The following is a 17119-nucleotide window of genomic DNA, read 5'->3' as shown; positions in this document are numbered from 1 at the left end:
GAGTAGAGGGCGGGCCTGGGTTCCCCCCAAACCTCCCAACTCCTGACCAGACACAGGAGGAGCTGACCCAGACTGTGGGTTCCACAAGAGGGGAAGATCACTGAGGTGAACAAATCCGCCAATAAGCGCAGGACCCACCAAAGTAGAGGAGGAACTTTGTCAGGGCAGTACTGACAACTTTAACTTCATTTTAACAGATTATTTCCCTCCTAGGAATTGCCTTGGTTTCTTTTTCAATTAAAAACTGAATTACAATTACAATTTCTGTAGACAAGAAACCCAAAGAAAATGCTATTTTATGAAGTATTTTCTTCAATGTTATGGGCATAATCACTGGAGAAATCTGACTACTTTTGCTACTCTGGAGCAACACAAAGCAACTGGAGCATACTGGACAATTGAAATAGGTTTACAACTGCTTTGCATCACTATCCCAGTTTCCTCCTACCTCCTCTCATCCTGTGTCAGTTCCTATTCTAATGGGTCTCTTGGGGGCATCTCACTCAGGTCTCGGACCTCACACCACCATCTCTCTGAAGGCAGAATCATGAGATTCTTCCACTCTATGGTGCAGTTCTCTATGATCTACCTCAGCAGGTCTCACTTCTGCCTAGACCCTGTGATTCTATTCCCTTCAGAGACAATGGCAGTGGTAACCAGAGACTAGACATCCTTCTCAATGTAAAGTATTATTTATTAGAGAACAAGTATTTCAGAGGGAAACTGCCTTAAATAACAATAAACCAGTCTGTACACATACCAGCTTTTCCCTAAATCTTACCATCCCCTGGAACTGGGAATGTCCTTCAGACAAACCCCTCTGCAGAATCTGTGTGTGTCAGCCTGTCTCCCTCAACAGCTTCTGACAATGGAGCTTCTTTTCCTAAGAAGGGCTTTTCAACTGCTTAGAATTTTGATCTCCAGGCTCCCAGGTTTGGCAAAACACGGCTTGCAACTTGTTGAAAACAGGGTACAGGATCCCTGAAGCTAACAGCATGCCCCATTCTCTCAAGGGTGTGCCTGGGTGTTGGTAACTGAGGGTACGTCTAAACTACCCGCCATATCGGCAGGTAGCGATCGATTTCTTGGGGATAGATATCGCGTCTCACCTAGACGTGATATATCGATCCCCGAACATGCTCCCGTCGACTCTGGAACTCCACCAGCGAGAAAGGCGGTAGCAGAGTCGACAGGGGGAGCCGCGGACGTCGATCCCGCGCTGTGAGGACAAGAGGTAAATCGACCTAAGATGCTTCGACTTCAGCTACGCTATTCACGTAGCTGAAGTTGCGCATCTTAGATCGATCCCCCCCTCAGTGTAGACCAGCCCTGTGAAGCAATTGTGTTGTCTTCCAGCATAGATCTCGCTGAATTTGAACATTATAGGCATATAATAAACATTTCACTACCCCAATATAAGCTATACAGTCTCTCTCATTAACTAGGTTACATATCAATATTCTTAAATTATTACATAGACCCATGCTGTCAGATCTCCAACTCCGCTCTCCTTCTTGCTGTTCCATTGTGAAATTCAAGATATTGGAATGGTCTTAATACCCCTAAGCTGTTGGAATCAAGAGATTGAGAATCTCAGCTTTAAGTTTTTTTAAAAGTAAATTTCTAGGCCTCATGATTGTAGAGAAAAGCTTGAAAACGTGTAGTGAACACACCCTAAATGCTTGAAAACTAGGAGGAAATAAAGAGAAACCAAAAATATTACATTTTACAAAATAAATTTAAGTCAATCATTATTTTTAAGTGCCAGCCTCGTGATTTTTGAGCACTTGATGTTGGCAATAATGGACCTTACACCACAAGCAGTGCTTTCAACACACATACACACACACACAAAATGCGCGTCTGTGTCAAATATTTATTTCATCCTCTCTTATAGTGTGCAATTATTTTCATGCGTTTTACAGTACATCTACCGAAGTGCATAGCACTTGCTAGAATGTTCAGCGACTTTCCACAATATGAAGGGAAACATGACATATAAAGGATAGAAGGGTTGAACCGCATATAATATATAATTTTACCATACAACAGCAATTTTTAAGAGGACAGAGTAAAACTGAAAAGGCAACAGGAAGTGATACGCTATGTCAGACTGCATGCGTAACCAACTAATAGCTGGATAATTAACCCAATCTGTTTTCTTCTTAATCCGTTTCTTATTCCCCCATCTTCCCTCCACTCCACTATTTAATTTTTAGGTGCAAAAGTTCTATGGCTCGAATAAAATAATTAAAAGGCATAAATAATATACACACAAATTGGAACTGGTGCAGAGAAAGTAAGGGACTAAGGGTCTGATCTTGCAGCATTGAATTCAATGGGACTTTTGCAATAATTGACAACAAGAGTAAATACCCAGGCCTTAAAAGCATTAGCTAGAGCCAGGGATAGGGCAAAAAACATCTGGGGATTTGGATGGTCAGTTTCCATTTAATTTAAATGGTGCCAGATCCTTTAGGGAGCTTTATAAAATCTCAGCATTATTTTTCAAGTAGGAAGAAATTAGAGTTAGGATAGAAGCTAGGCCATTTGCACTTGTGGTCTATGTAGCGTTTTTTTAATAAAGAATCTCCAGAGATGAAAAACTAGCTAGAGTCCACCAGTTTGTCTATTTTAGCAAAAGCATCTAAAAATTACAAACAAATAAATCCCTGAGTTTTGATTTTACAGATACATTACAGAGGATAAATGCTCCTATTACCTGATTATACCATAGCAATGAACAAAAAGTATGTTTAATTATGCATGTTATTAAGCCAACCACACCTGTGAGAAATCCAGATAATCACAGTTACAGAACTCATTTTCAATCTTGTTTATGAGAAGCATAATTATATTTTCTGACAGTAGACTGTCTTAAAATGACTTCAATCTGTTCCATCTTTCAAGGACTTTGTGACAGTTTTGCAAAGCAAACAGACCTGCTAAACCTGTATAATGTGTATGGGATGAAAATGGTCAAATCAACTTTGAATTCTGTTTTGTGAGACTCACTTCTAGATCAGGTCAAAAGACCTAAACTGGACATCGCTCAGCCTTTAGTGGATACAAGCCTAAAAAAATATTTAGAGATCTTCATTTAACTGGGAATAACATGAACAAATCTTGTCCATATTCCTGTGTGTACTAGATCTGAATGTGACAACTGGATATGACACAGGATTAATCTATTTTGACCCCCCTGATCCTGTGAGACAGGATTTCTTGGCATGTGTCCCAAGAGGAGTAGGTTGTACCTTGACCAATAGATACAGAAGGCTAGGTGGGAAGGAAAGAACAAAGCTTTTATTCTGTGATCCAGCACATGTGCAAAAAGTGCACCTTCATAAGCAAGCCACAGGTTTATTTAGAAAACTTTTTAACACTTCCAGCACAAGGCCCAGACTTACCATTGTGTCAGCTTTGTGCTTCAGTCTTTTGGCCTCCTCTATGTGATACTCCATCGGATGTTGTCTGAAATAGAAGTGAGGGAGAGGACAGACAAAACAAAAAGATAGAGTAATATCAATTTTAACATCACATCACCAGGACCCTGTAACTGCTGTATGGGCTGCTACTCTGATGACTTAGACAATTACAGTCACCACCAACTGAATACGGTCAGGCTGTTTGGCAATGCTCAGAGGTCAAGTTCCTGCTTAAAGAGCTTACAGTCTAACTCTAACAGACAGGATGGTCTGTATTCCATCAAAAGAAAGCTACATTAGAAGAATGTTCAGGTTGCGCTCCTGGATACTCTAAAGTCAGAAAATTCTAGTTTCTATAGCAAGGGTGAGTTTAGCTCAGCCTTCCTGTGCATATGCATTAATTTAATTGCATTATCTTGTCTTGCTTCTCAAATATAATACAGCACACATTATTCTACAGTCTTCGGTTTACATGTGCAACACTTTGTAGTACCATTCACTATTCTAAACAGGGTCCATTAAACTCATTTGGATGCAAAATATACAGTGAATGAGGTAGAGGCTCTTATAGAACCTGCCTTATTCAGTGCACATTTTATAAAGCATACTTCTGTCCACGTACACCTCCATGCATTGGACTAATGTATTTGTTGTACAAAGTGTGTACAGCTCACTGTGTACTCATAAAACTAACAGAGAAATAAGCAGGGCTCTGCACAGACTACTCTCAGCCTGAACTAAAAAGCGCACTAATCTCACTGCTCATGAGTAAAGTGACATTTTCAAAGTCTCATAATTCAGCCAAATAAAAACAATGTTCACTGATGCACACAAAGGCACTTATCAAGAAGGGTGATTTCCTTGCCAAACGATGCGTAATTTCTACATTGGCTTTCCTCCACACTAGAGCAGTTAGAAAATGGGAGCAAAAAAAATAATAATTTTTTTTTAAATAAAAAACAGGGCAAGTCTCTGCTGGGTTACCACACATTGGCCCCATGAAAGAAGAATGTTTTAAGAAGAGATCTGAATGAAAAGAGGGAGATCATGTGTATACAAGGAAAGTAAGTCTTAAAGACAAGGGGAACTATAATAACTGCCCAGGAGATGTGACTGCGAGAAGGGTACAACTCAAGGAGGCAGTGAGAACAGAGATTCACACAGGGGTATCACTGTGCAGAGAGTCTTGAAATTGAGAGCAAGAAGTTTGTTTTGCACAAAGTTAAGGCACTCAAAGGACAGTGAAGATGACATGATCAGTGTGAAGGAGGAGGAGGAGGATATAAAGAAAAACCTTACTTTTCAAACTTGATTTGAGGTCTCCTTGGCTTGGAGGTACCATTTGGCAAAGAAGGCACCGGGAAAGGGTTTTTAACATCTCCTGAAGGTCCCTGGGAAGTCATCATGCAGAGAAGAACTGGTCAAGGAATTTGTAATCAAAAGCAGTTTTAAAAGCTTTGGGTTTCCAAATTAAAAAAGAAAATGGTTGTTTAGTCTTAGAATATATTCTCTTTTCTCTCTCTTTTTGTAAAGGAGGAGGAAACTTGCCTTCTTATATTACTGCTTGTAATCTTCAGCACAATGTGAACTTTTCCTGAGGGGAAGAAATTAAGTAACAGGTTTCCCTTGCTACTGGAACAAGAGATGTATTTAGCAGGACAATGGTATAGTGAGCTAAGAGAGCACTAAGACTGATAACAACCCTGTTTTCTCGGTACAAATAAGATCTGCTCTGTGTTATTCACACAGACCCATTGCTAGCTTAACCTTGGGTATGAGGCAACAGTTGCTGAATTTAAGTTACTTGCTGAAATTCCAGAAAAGCAGAATTATAAAACAGACATTTGAAGCTGGCTAGTGCAACTGCCCACACCCTCTAGAAACCAACAAATGAACAAAGCTCGGATTACATATATCCATCCAAACAAAAATGGCAACAGAACTGGGTTTCATAACCTGAAAACATCCAGTACTAGCCACAAGGCTCATCAACTCTACTGTGAAACAATTTTAGAAATAATACATATTAGCACAAACCCAGGTCCTATTCAATAACAGGGGTCTGCTTTTTAAAGGGAGCTCAAGTCAAACAAAAAAAATTGTTTTTTAAACAGGCTGACTTGCATATGCAACTATTGTGCCTGCAAATGTGCCTGCTCAGAACCAAGGCCAGGACTGAGAATGTGATCCTATAACCCAAGCGTCATCTTTTACATTTGTACATCCTCCTGATTATTTGCTTACTAGCAGGGTGAAGGCAGATGGGAAACTTTATGGAAAGCATCAAGTTAAACTACCTTTAACAGCACAGATCACCTAGGGCTGGTTACAAAGTCCAATGAAGCCAATGGAAAGACTCCAGTTGACTTCACTGGGGGCTCAGGCCCCTGCTGCACAACAGAAGTTGCTGGATAGCTTAGCCTCGACCAGCAGATGTCCTGCCTCAAAGGAATTTTTTTCTGGAACAGCAAAATCTTAACAAGTCATATAAATAACTTAAAGTATTACAAATTAGTGCTTTTGTAAATTATCAAGTACAATTAGCAAACATACTGAAAAAGCAAAGACGCTGCGGCACAATCGCTACTTTATTTTGTTATCTGGAGTTTTAACAACATACAAATCATTGCAAACAACAAACAAGTAGGGTACTTTGTAATAAACAATGATGTCTTAGTAATCAGAAACCTCACCCTAGTCTCTGCTTTTCTACCATTGGGGAGAACATGCTGATTTTTGGTCAGTGAGATTTTGCTAGACAGACTCACAGGAACAAAGGGAAAAAAAAAAACCTGTCTAAAACCATATAGTGTCACTCATTCAAATGCCTTGTACTTTAAAAACATGAAGGAAAAGAGAATAACGTTGCTGAAGGAAATTGTAGAACACTCACTGCTAGAATGAAAAGCTCTGCCATTAACAACTTACACCTACTTTGTTGCTTTTAGAATGTTCAGAATGCTTCCCCTCCACTTTCCTGTGCTTGGAGGATGAAGAATCCTTGTGGTTGCTCTTGCTCTTGGCAGTTCGGTTATTTGTGTCAGGCAGCTGGCTGCAGGTGCTGCTCTCGCCCTTGTGTCTCTTTTGTGCCATCTTGGCTGGCTTCTGGGTAGACTGCGCAGTAGACATTGGTGGCAACGGTGGTGGTAGCAGGAGCTCCTTCTTCAGTGTCTCGGATGGAAATTTGGATACTCTGGAGATGGAAAATGAACTTAACATTTAGGGTGGCCATGGTATATAATACAGAGCTTTAAAAAAATAGTGAATTACATGATGTAACGATTCTGTTTATTCAGCTGGAAATGTGAGATGACTAATTAAAAAAAGAATCCATCAAAAGCAAGAGGAAACTTTAGGGACTTTCTGGAGATTTAGAATGCGTGTCCTCAACTGTCAACAACATGCAGGAAAATCAGATTTGAAGCAGCAATAAAGACAAAATTTCAGGTTTGTTATTAGAGGAAAAATTTACAGCTAAATGACTTGGGATTTAAGAAGAGCGAACATAAGAACAGCCATACTGGGTCAGACCAAAAGGTCCATCTAGTCCAGCATCCTGTTTTCTGTCAGTGGCCAATTCCAGGTGTCCCAGAGGGAATGAACAGAACTTTGTCATCCATTACCAACTTCTGGCAAAGAGAGGCTAGGGACACCATCTCTGCCCACCCTGGCTAATAGCCATTGATGGACTTATCCTCCATGAATTTATCTAGGTTTTTTTTTTGAACTCTGTTATAGTCTTGTCCTTCACAACACCTTGCAACATAGCCACCTTTCCATTTCTTCCTTCTTTGTGGATTTATGAGAGACTAGAATCTCTGAGAAAGGACATCGGGAATGGTAAAAGCTACCACAGCATGTTGTTTTTTCAAAGTGGTTTATCACAGCACTGGCCTTCTTTCTTATTTTGCAGAATGCACTCTTTGTCCCTAGCATCAGATAGAATTCCTCATGACCTCAGATCATATACTTTCATAAAATTAAGCAGAAGTGAAGACTTGCCAGTTAAATTAGCTTGCACAGAACTGCTGAGATAGAAACCACTGTTCAAGGGACACGGATGTACCAGTTTTGTTCTGTAGGTTAGAGAGTGAGGTTACCACTAGTACTAGTTTGGGACATTTGGACAAAACATTTTTCCATTGCAGAATGTTACTTCATCAAAGCAAACACTGATCCGATGGTTTCTGAGGTTCAGGACGGAGACAGAGAGAGAGATTGACTCTGTAGCCTGATGGTCAGAGCACTCACCTAGAATGTGAGACCCAGGTTGGAGTCCCCGCCCTGAATCAGGCACTGGGTCCAATTACTGGCCATTCTGAGGTGGTGTTTTTTTGGTTTTGGTGAAAAATTTCATGAGGTCTCATTTTCATTCCAATGCGAATGGACACAAATGTCACAGATTTTTTGGAAAACAGAATTCTTATCTTTGGGCCAGCCCTAGTTACCATCAGTTTACAGAGTCTCTCATCATCACAGGCCAGATTTAAAATCAGCGAACTGTGGCAGTGGTGTACCTCTTCGTTAAACCTCATTTAACTGGCCACTACCATTGCAGCTTCTTTCGGCTGTCAAAATGGTACAAGGCACCTGAGTGGAACAGGGAATCTGCCCTCATGATCTTTACTGACTGAAGTCCAAAAGAAAACACCAAAATAAATGAAAAAACAACCCATTCAACCCTAAAGCAGAAGTTCACAAACTGTGGGTTGTCGTGACTCCATTTTAGGCTGATGTTAGACTTCCTGGGGCTGAAGCCTGAGCCTCATCACCTGGGGCCAAAGCCTGAGCCTCACCACCTGGGGCCCAAACCCAGGGTGGCAGAGGTTACTGGCCACCCCCACCTGGGGCTGAAGCACTTGAGCTTCGGCTTTGGGCCCCACACCCCGCCTGGTTCAGGTGGGCTCAAGCTTTGGCTCAGCCTCCTGGGGTTGTGTAGTAATTTTTGTTGTCAGAAGAGGGTCACGGTGCAATGAAGTTTGAGAATCCCTGCCCTAAAGAAACTCCAGCTCTTGTTGGGCCCAAGGCAGAAGAACATTCCAGAACTGAAGGCCTTCCACTAATAACGCCCTCCTGTGAACACCCAGACATTTAAACATAGGGACTGTCAAGCACAAAGACCTCACCCAGTATCAATTGCCTTAGAGTTTTCCCTGCAGACAGGCTGCCTGCTCAGATCGCTAGACCCATGCCATGAAGACATTTATACACCAAAGTCAATTACTTTTGGTTCAATTCAAAGTAATAGGACATCGCTTCAGCTGCGGCAGATCTGGTTTTATATGCCCTCTCCAGCTGATGCAGCCAAGCATATAGGTAGCTGCATGCTGCACTAGTTGTAGCATACAAGTCATCTACACTCATGCAAAGTGCATTGCAACCATTTTGTTGAGGAGTTACAAAGGCATGGATAACTTTGGCAAATCTAAAAGAAATGTTGCAGCTATAATGCTGGATGCTGAGGGAAGACAACATTGTTGGATACTAATGCCAGCTGGGACTCCCGGAATAATCATGGTACAAAAGACACCCCAAAATTGTGAACGTTCTGGATAAAAGATGGAGACAAATTGCCCTAATAATGGAAGTAGGAACAACTTCCAAACCAAAAAGCACATCTGTTCTCTGGATAAAGTTTTGGCTAGTCTATTCTCATCCAAGTCCCAATCTTGGCAACGCACTGAGAAAAGCAAGGACTCTGCACCATCTGAGTGTGATTAAAGCCACGAAGTTGCATGTCATCTGCATAGTGAAGACAGCACAGGCCACATCTTCCCACTGTCTCCTCAGCAGCCTCACATATGCAAAGGGTGACAGAACAGAGAACTTCAGAACCCAGAAGGCACTTAGAACGCATGTTCAATCATCCAACACCACTAGCTGTGACCTCTTGGACAGGAAAGAGTAGGACTACTCAAAACAGACACTGTCTACACAACTAGGTTCTGTAAGCAAGTTGCCAAAACCGCACAGTTAGCGGTATCAAAGACAGCTGACAGATCTATTATCTGATCTAATATCAGTAACATCTGATTTTTGCCCATCATTAGGTGATCACCAACTAACAAGACAAATATGGTCTCCATATCAAAACCAGTGCAGGAACCAGAGACATCAAGGAAATCTGAAGCTGCTAGATGACCAAGTTCTTTATCACAACCTTCACGATATTCTTCTAAGCAGGAAAAGTTAGACAAGGCAGCAGTTAGGTGAGCCACTTACACCCTGATCCTAAAAAGCACTGAAGCACACACTTAACTTTAACCATGTTAACTTCAAACATGTTAGTAGTTCCATAGAAATCATGTGCTTAAAGTTAAGCATGTGCTTAAGTCCTTTGCTTGACTGGAGTCTTAGAGTGCAAAGACAGTTCATAACATGCCAGATGCCTCCCCAATCAGGACCAGGGCCGGCTCTAGGCACCAGCATTCCAAGCTGGTGCTTGGGGCGGCAATCTGCAAGGGGTGGCAGTCCCTGTCTTTTTGCCCCCAAGCAGTGTGCTTAATTGCTGCCGTGGGCGCCAGGGGCAGTCTGTGTGCCACTATGCCCCTAGGGTGGCAGGCGCGTTTCCACAGTGGAGGCAATTCGGTGGCAGCTTCTATGTTTAGCTGTCCACGGCGGCTTCCGCTAAACATAGAAGCTGCTGCCGAATTGCCACCGCCGTGGAAATGCACCTGCCGCCCTAAGGTCACATGGACTGCCCCTGCCCCCCGCGACGGCAATTTGGCGCGCTGCTTGGGGCAGCGAAAACTGTAAAGCCGGCCCTGCTCAGGACAGAGCTATTGGTCAATCAGGGGACTGGCAATCACAGTTTCGGGGTTCTCTGTCCTGCTGTACCCAACTCCCATGTGTGATCTTGCGTAAGTTACTTAATTGCTTTCTGCCTCAGTAAAATGGATTCAGTACCATCCCACCTCACAGAGGGTTTATATGCCTTAATGGTTTGTAAAGCACTGCAATCCAGACAATAAAAATTTCTCTGAGTATTAGTATAAACTGTTCATGCACAGCTTCTAAAAAACAAAAATGACTGCAGAGGCTGAAAGGTGGTGGGAAGGAACTAAGGATAGCAAGGAAAAGATAAACAAAACATCCTGAGATATCCCAAAGGGCTCAGGTCCAGATTTTTAAAGGTATGTGCATATGTTGTTGGCACTAAGTTGTAAAGATAAATTTGCACCATATTACATTTCAGATAGCATATATATCACATTAAGCAATACCATACCTGCAGGAAGACAAGGGGAAACTGCTCCTCACCAAAACCTTTTTTTAAAAAAGCTCAAGTTCACGCATTTTTCTGGCATCTCGCCACTCTATACTCACTTCATTTTACTGGAGTCTTTGTGACTTGAAGACAACAATGATTTGGTTTCTTTCTCCAACTTGATTTTCTTCTTATCAGGCTCTTTCTCCACTTCTCCCTATTGAAAGCAAATCACCACCACTTAGACACTACATACACAGGTAAAAGTGCAGGCCAACATAGCTAAATTTGATTTCTTAATGTTAACACAAAAATACTAAAAACAACAACATGCAAATGCAGAACACAGCTGATTAATCTAAACATCAGCTTCCCTGAAAAGAATTCTAAATGACATTTTGTCTTGTTTTGCTAGAAGAGATTGATTCTGGTGGATGGAGTGGAAATACTTACCCCCCACCAACACCCCAAAAGAAAAAGGTAAACTATTTTATGACTTACGCTCGTGACAGCAAGAATTTCTAAATCAGCTCTTGGTGTTTTGTTGCTAATGAATATGAATCATACAGAGCAATATAAAGCATATAAAAATTCCTTCTAGCAATGTCATTAATGATAACGAATTGTGTTTTGTGATATGTCTCACTTGCCAAAAAGGAAAATAAAGCACACGGAAGAATTAAACCACACAGATTGCCCCAAGGTCATTTCAACAGGAATAAGGTACAGGGGAAAAAATGTTTGGAACAACTGCCTATACGCTCTAAAATAATATCCGCTTCTCAGTGAAGAGATATACAGAGAGAGCGGGTTAAGTAAGACTTTAAAAATGTATTACAAGATCTGTGGAAATTGTGTGCGCATATTTGTTTAATTATCAACTGGGTGAAAAACTTAAACTATTTTAATATAGAAATACTGCAAAATTTGAATGAGTTAATCAATCTGCTCAGCCCATGTAGCAGTTGGTACCAACCACACTCATGTGAAGAGATTCTCACTAAAAAGGTGAAGGCATCATTTCATCAAGGGTTCAATCTTGTGAGGTACCAGTTGCCCTCAACTCTCATTGACTTCAAAAGATGTGCAGTACCTCACAGGATTGGACACTTCATAAGAGCTGGTGGCCTTACAAGAGCTTTAAAGAAAGTGTCTTTAGATCACCTAGCACCCAGTCTGTCAAACTCCTTAACTGAGAGACCAGAGGATTTGTTTTCCTGAAGGGAAAAAAACAAATTCACTCCACTGAATTGGTATATAGGCAAAGGAACAAAAGACATGGTACTAGAAAGTCCCACACCATCATATAATCCCATTCATGAATTTATCAAGTTCCATCTTGAAAGTAACTGGGTTGTTTTCCCCTTCACTATTCCCAATGGAGATGTGTGTCTCCGAAACAATATTAAAATTGAATTCAGTTTGAAGCCTGCAGACTTTCATATTGTAGAGCAGGGGTGGACAAACTTTTTGGCCCGAGGGCCATATCTGGGTATGGAAATTGTATGGCGGGCCATGAATGCTCATGAAATTGGGGGTTGGGATGCAGGAGGGGGTGAGGGCTCCGGCTGGGGATGTAGGCTCAGGGGTGGGGCCAGAAATGAGGAGTTCTGGGTGCAGGAGGGGGTCCCAGTCTGGGGCAGGGGTTGGCGTGGGGGGGAGGGCGGGGGAGTGTTCCGGTTGGGGGTACAGGCTCTAGAGTGAGGCTGGGGATGAGTGGTTAGCAGTGCAGGAGGGTACTCTGGGGTGGGACCAAGGGGTTCAGAGGGCAGGAGGGGGGGGATCAGGGCTGGGTCAGGGGGTAGGCTTGCGGGAGGGGGTCAGGGGTGCAGGCTCCAGGCAGTGCTTACCTCAAGCAGCTCCCGGAAGCAGCGGCATGTCCCCACTCCAGGTCCTATGTGCAGGTGCAGCCAGGTAGCTCTGCACGATGCCCTGTCTGAAAGTGCCATCCCTGCAGCTCCCATTGGTCATGGTTCCCAGCCAATGAGAGCTGTGGAGCCCCTGGGCTGAACCCATGCATAGGAGCCAGAGTGAGGACATGCCGCTGCTTCTAGGAGCTGCGTGGAGCGGGGCAAGCCCCCGTCTGGAGTGCCAGAGTGGGGCAAGCCCCAGATCCCACTCCCCAGCAGGAACTTGAGGGCTGGATTAAAATGTCTGAAGAGCTGGATGCGGCCCCCAGGCCGTAGTTTGCCCACCCCTGCTGTGGAGGCGTGTGCAATTTCCCCAGCAAGACAGTGACAGTTAATTTTTCAACCTGGCTCCAATAAATTCAGTAAAAAGTTACAAAAGGCCATTTTTTTCCCCTCTTCAAATAAGTTACAGACTCCTGTCCCTGAAGGTCTTCTCGAGAGTCAGGTCACTCATCTCTCTGCTCTCCTGGTGACAGAGAGGAAAAGACAGACTTATCTTTCACAACTGGAGTTCTCTCTCACTTTCCCACAGTACAGACTTCTGGGTTCTCAAGTTTCTCCACCATTCCTTAGCAAAATAGGGGAAAATGCCCTGTGTTCGATGGCCCCTTCCTCTCAAAAAAAAAAAAAAAAAAGCAGCTAATTCTCTGCCCAACAACATAAAAATATTGCTATTCTCCCACCAGTTGAGAGCAAACCATCTGGTGTTTCCTGAAGAATTAGGAAGAGCTGGGAATAGGCCCTGATGTAACCATGATGAGAATACTCACCATGTGAACTCATTGTGCATATTGTAATGTACTGACTGTGTATATATGAGCCAGTGCGTAACGTTATCCTCTAGGAGCAGGCACTCGGAGAACTTAAAGGACCCACTACTTCAGCTGAAGGAACGATCCTTGAGCTCAAGTGACAGAAGCATTTCCTTTTGTACGAAAGGACCAGGTTTTCAGTCCCAGCTCTCTGCAGAATAACTGTGTATTTTATATTATCGATTGTTTGTATTTCAGTGCAGGTTATGGAGCAGAAGTACAGCACTGAGGGTTAATTTTCTCTGTGCTTTTTAGGCCCCTACAGCTGCTAGTGTGGCTGTCAGAACACTTCAATTCATTTAACAAAGAAAACAGGTCCCCTTTTGAACAGACCAGCCTAGAAGAAGCTGGTCTCAAGGCTAGGTCTACACACAGATTTTGTACTGGTATAATCATTTCAGTTAGATATATGATTTCTTTCCCCCACATAGTTATACAACTACAAATCCTAATGTGGATGCAGTTATACCAGTATAAAGGTTTGGTATGGGCATAGCTATTCCCCTTCCTACATAGAAATAAGCCACAGCGGCATTAGCATCTTTATACCAATATAACTGCATCCTTGAGGTGGGGTTTTGCCAGGGGGAGGGTATGGTAGAGTAGAACCTCTGAGTTACGACCTGACCAACCAACCTCATTTGGAACCAGAAGCACCCAATCAGGCAGCAGGAGACCCCCCAAAAAAGCAAGTACAGTTCAGTACTGTGTTAAACGGAAACTACTAAAAAAATATAAAGGGAAAGATTTGAAAAACAGAATTGACAAGGTAAGGAAACTCTCCGTGCTTGTTTCATTTAAATTAAGATGGCTTAAAGCAGCATTTTTCTTCTGCATAATAGAATTCCAAATCTGTAGTAAGTCAATGTTCAGATGTAAACTCTTAAAAGAACAACCATAGCGTTGTGTTCAGCATCATGAACATTTCAGAGTTATGAACAACCTCCATTCCCGGAGTGTTTGTAACTCTGAGGTTCTACAACTTTTGGGTGCAGACAACACCTAAGACACCCGTCTCTGCTGAACTGAAACAGTTCTCACTGAGGGCATCCCTACAACAGAAGATAGTGGTGCTCTCCTGCAACTGATATTGAATGGTTTATACAGATGAATGCACAGCAAGGGAAGCATTTCAAATACCATGCTACTTGTAGCAAAAAGGCACTGTAGCCTCCTCTACTTTCAAGTGTTCCTTTGGCTAAATTCAATTAATTGAAAAAGAAGGAGCAATCTAGAGAAACAGCAAAATCGGAGATTACACAGTCCTAGAGCTGGTTGAAATATTTTTTAACTAGAAAGATTTTTTTCCTGAAAAAATGGCCTTTTTTTGACAACACTACATTTTGCTAAAAGCTTTCTGATATTTTTGTGACTTTTTAAAACACAAGAACATTCCTGAACAGTTACTGACATTATTAATGTGTTGAACAACTGGTTTTAGATAAATAAAAATATTTAATAACTGTTCTGATAATCAAATTGTATATTAAATTTGATTATTTGAGGGAGGGGATGAAAAATGGGCTCATTCTGAACCCTGTGAAATGGAAACAACGTTGAAACGTTATTAAAATTTCTCCCCCACCTCCACATTCCCTGCCCATTGAACAACACTGCTCCCATTGTAAGAACGCACCATTCCCTCTCACCTTTCTCTTTTTGAGAGACTTGTTAGGAGTTTCTGTGCTTTTCTTTTCCAAATCCTGCTTCCTCACACTCGAGAGTTCTTTACCCTCAAGTTTCTTCTGGCGACTCCCTTTCCCAGGTGGTTGTGGAATTCTTGAAAGGAGACACAGCTCAATTTTAACCACAAGAGCATGAGGGACTGGGAAATCCCTCAGGGGCGATAACAATGTCTTATCCCTGATAGGCAAGAGAAGTTTGTCTCTATGGAAGTCCTCTCTGACCACAACGGCAGGCTTTTTGCCACTAGTCCTGGTGGGGGTGGCAGGCTTCTGGCTCTGAGCTACAGGGCTGAGGGGAAAATGTTCTGGGGCACTGCCAGCCACAATGTCTTTCACAGGCTTAGGGTCCAAAAATGCTTTAGCTTGGTGTGAGCTCTTGTGCTTTTTCTTTTCCAAGGGCTCTTGCACCGTTGGTTTCAATTCTTTTTTATCTCTGGATTTTGGCCTCCCTTTCGTTTTTACTTTTGGCTTGTCTCTGGAAGACTGGTCTTTAACCCCATATGGACCAGGCTCACTTTCCACTTTCAGACTTCCCCTGTGAGCCTCCTGTAGTGGGACCTTGCTGGGCTTCTTGGTACCAACTGTGGGCCTCTGAGAGGGCTCCTCAGTGCGCGTGGGAGACTTCTGGCAGGTCTGTTTGCTGGGAAGATGTACCGCCTGGGGAGCCCTGGTTATTTTGCTTGAGTTTTTGGAGTGCAACTCATTTGATTCAGAACGTTCATGAGAGCTGCTGCTGCTTTTCCCTTGCCCCTTGCTCTCCTGATGATCATGTCTATGGACAACCTCACTGAGATTCTCATTTGGTGCTGCTGGTTGGTTCACCTTGGTTAGCCAGTTGTCCAGCTGCCATTTATTTGATGTTGGTGGGTCAGGCTGTAAAGAAAAAAAAAGTTTTATGAGAGTTATATCTATGGATTTTTCTGATGCCTGACATATTAGATGCTACCAAACCCCATGAAATTTTACCCCTACTATCAAAGGCATAGGAAGTATAAGAACTTAAGAGAGAAGTGACACTGAGAAGCTTTTGAACATCAAAACAAAAAGTCCTCTCTTTTGCACAGGGCTTATCTGACTATTCATATCAGACTCCTGGTCTCAGACAAGCTTCATCTTTGTATCAGTAAGAGATCTTTCATTCTGCATGGAAGTTTGGCCCTGGGTTGCCCTGTGCCAGAAGCAGACATTCTTGGCTGATTACCCAGGGCTGCTGATCCAATGAGAGTTAGGATAGTGACTGTGAAATATAACTCGCTTGTGTCGTTAAAGCACTCTTCAACTACAGTGGAAGTTATTTCTCACCTCTATTAGGACACAGAGAGCTATTTTGTATCTATGGACTGGAACTGAGGTTAGAGTGAAAGATAGTGGGGGGGGGGGAACCTTTGGCACGGGAATGTGTGTCAAATTAAGGGCAAATTGAGGGCATTATTCCCACAGGCCCACTCTAAACTCTTCTGCTGCCAAATGACCTTCAGGTGCATTCCAGCAGCTGGGAATCCACAGAGCACAGAGATGGCCACAGCCACGTTCCTTTTTTTTCCAGCCATGTCCTTACGCCAGAGAATAGCAGTCCTGGAGGATTCCCCTAGACTAGGTGATCCTCACTAGCCAGATTCTCTGTGTTTAAGTCTGATTTGTACTGGGGAAACACATCTTCACTGCAAACACACATAAAAAGGTGGGTTTTCAAACTCAAATTAGCTAACTTGCAGATTTATTATGAGTTAGTAGGCAGTATTAACCCCCAGGCTCTGCCATAGTCTTTGGCTCAACTGCCTTATCTTCGTTAACATTTTAGCTTGAGTAAAGGATTTTTTTTTAAAAAAAAATTTCAGTGAAGACTTCACTTGAAAATTGGACCCATAAGCGTAAGAGTGTCCCCAGATTGTTGGGTTCTCTTTGATGCTTTTTATGCATCCCTGCTACTGCCAGCTGTTATTTGTGGTTCGTGCTTTCCTACATATTTTCATTGCCAAACACTACCTTACTAAAGGTTGCAAGAGACCATAAAATAAAAAGCAACCACTCCCAGCAAGTTTTAAGCAATAACTTTTGTCTGTGATGAAATTTTCTG

The 17119-nt window shown here is 42.5% G+C and overlaps 1 protein-coding gene across 1 annotated transcript in view; it reads right to left on the bottom strand.

Moving 5' to 3' along the window:
• AFF1 (ALF transcription elongation factor 1) overlaps nucleotides 1-17119 on the bottom strand; it is a 195309-nt gene that overhangs the window by 11980 nt on the left and 166210 nt on the right. The window contains 5 exon segments of the mRNA XM_032800227.2: nucleotides 3411-3474; nucleotides 4728-4819; nucleotides 6363-6621; nucleotides 10755-10852; nucleotides 15007-15915. Coding sequence (XP_032656118.1) covers nucleotides 3411-3474; nucleotides 4728-4819; nucleotides 6363-6621; nucleotides 10755-10852; nucleotides 15007-15915 — 1422 coding nt within the window.

This window comes from Chelonoidis abingdonii, chromosome 5 (assembly GCF_003597395.2).
Source record: "Chelonoidis abingdonii isolate Lonesome George chromosome 5, CheloAbing_2.0, whole genome shotgun sequence".
Taxonomy (NCBI): Eukaryota; Metazoa; Chordata; order Testudines; family Testudinidae; genus Chelonoidis; species Chelonoidis abingdonii.
This window is presented reverse-complemented; position numbering and strand designations above follow the sequence as displayed.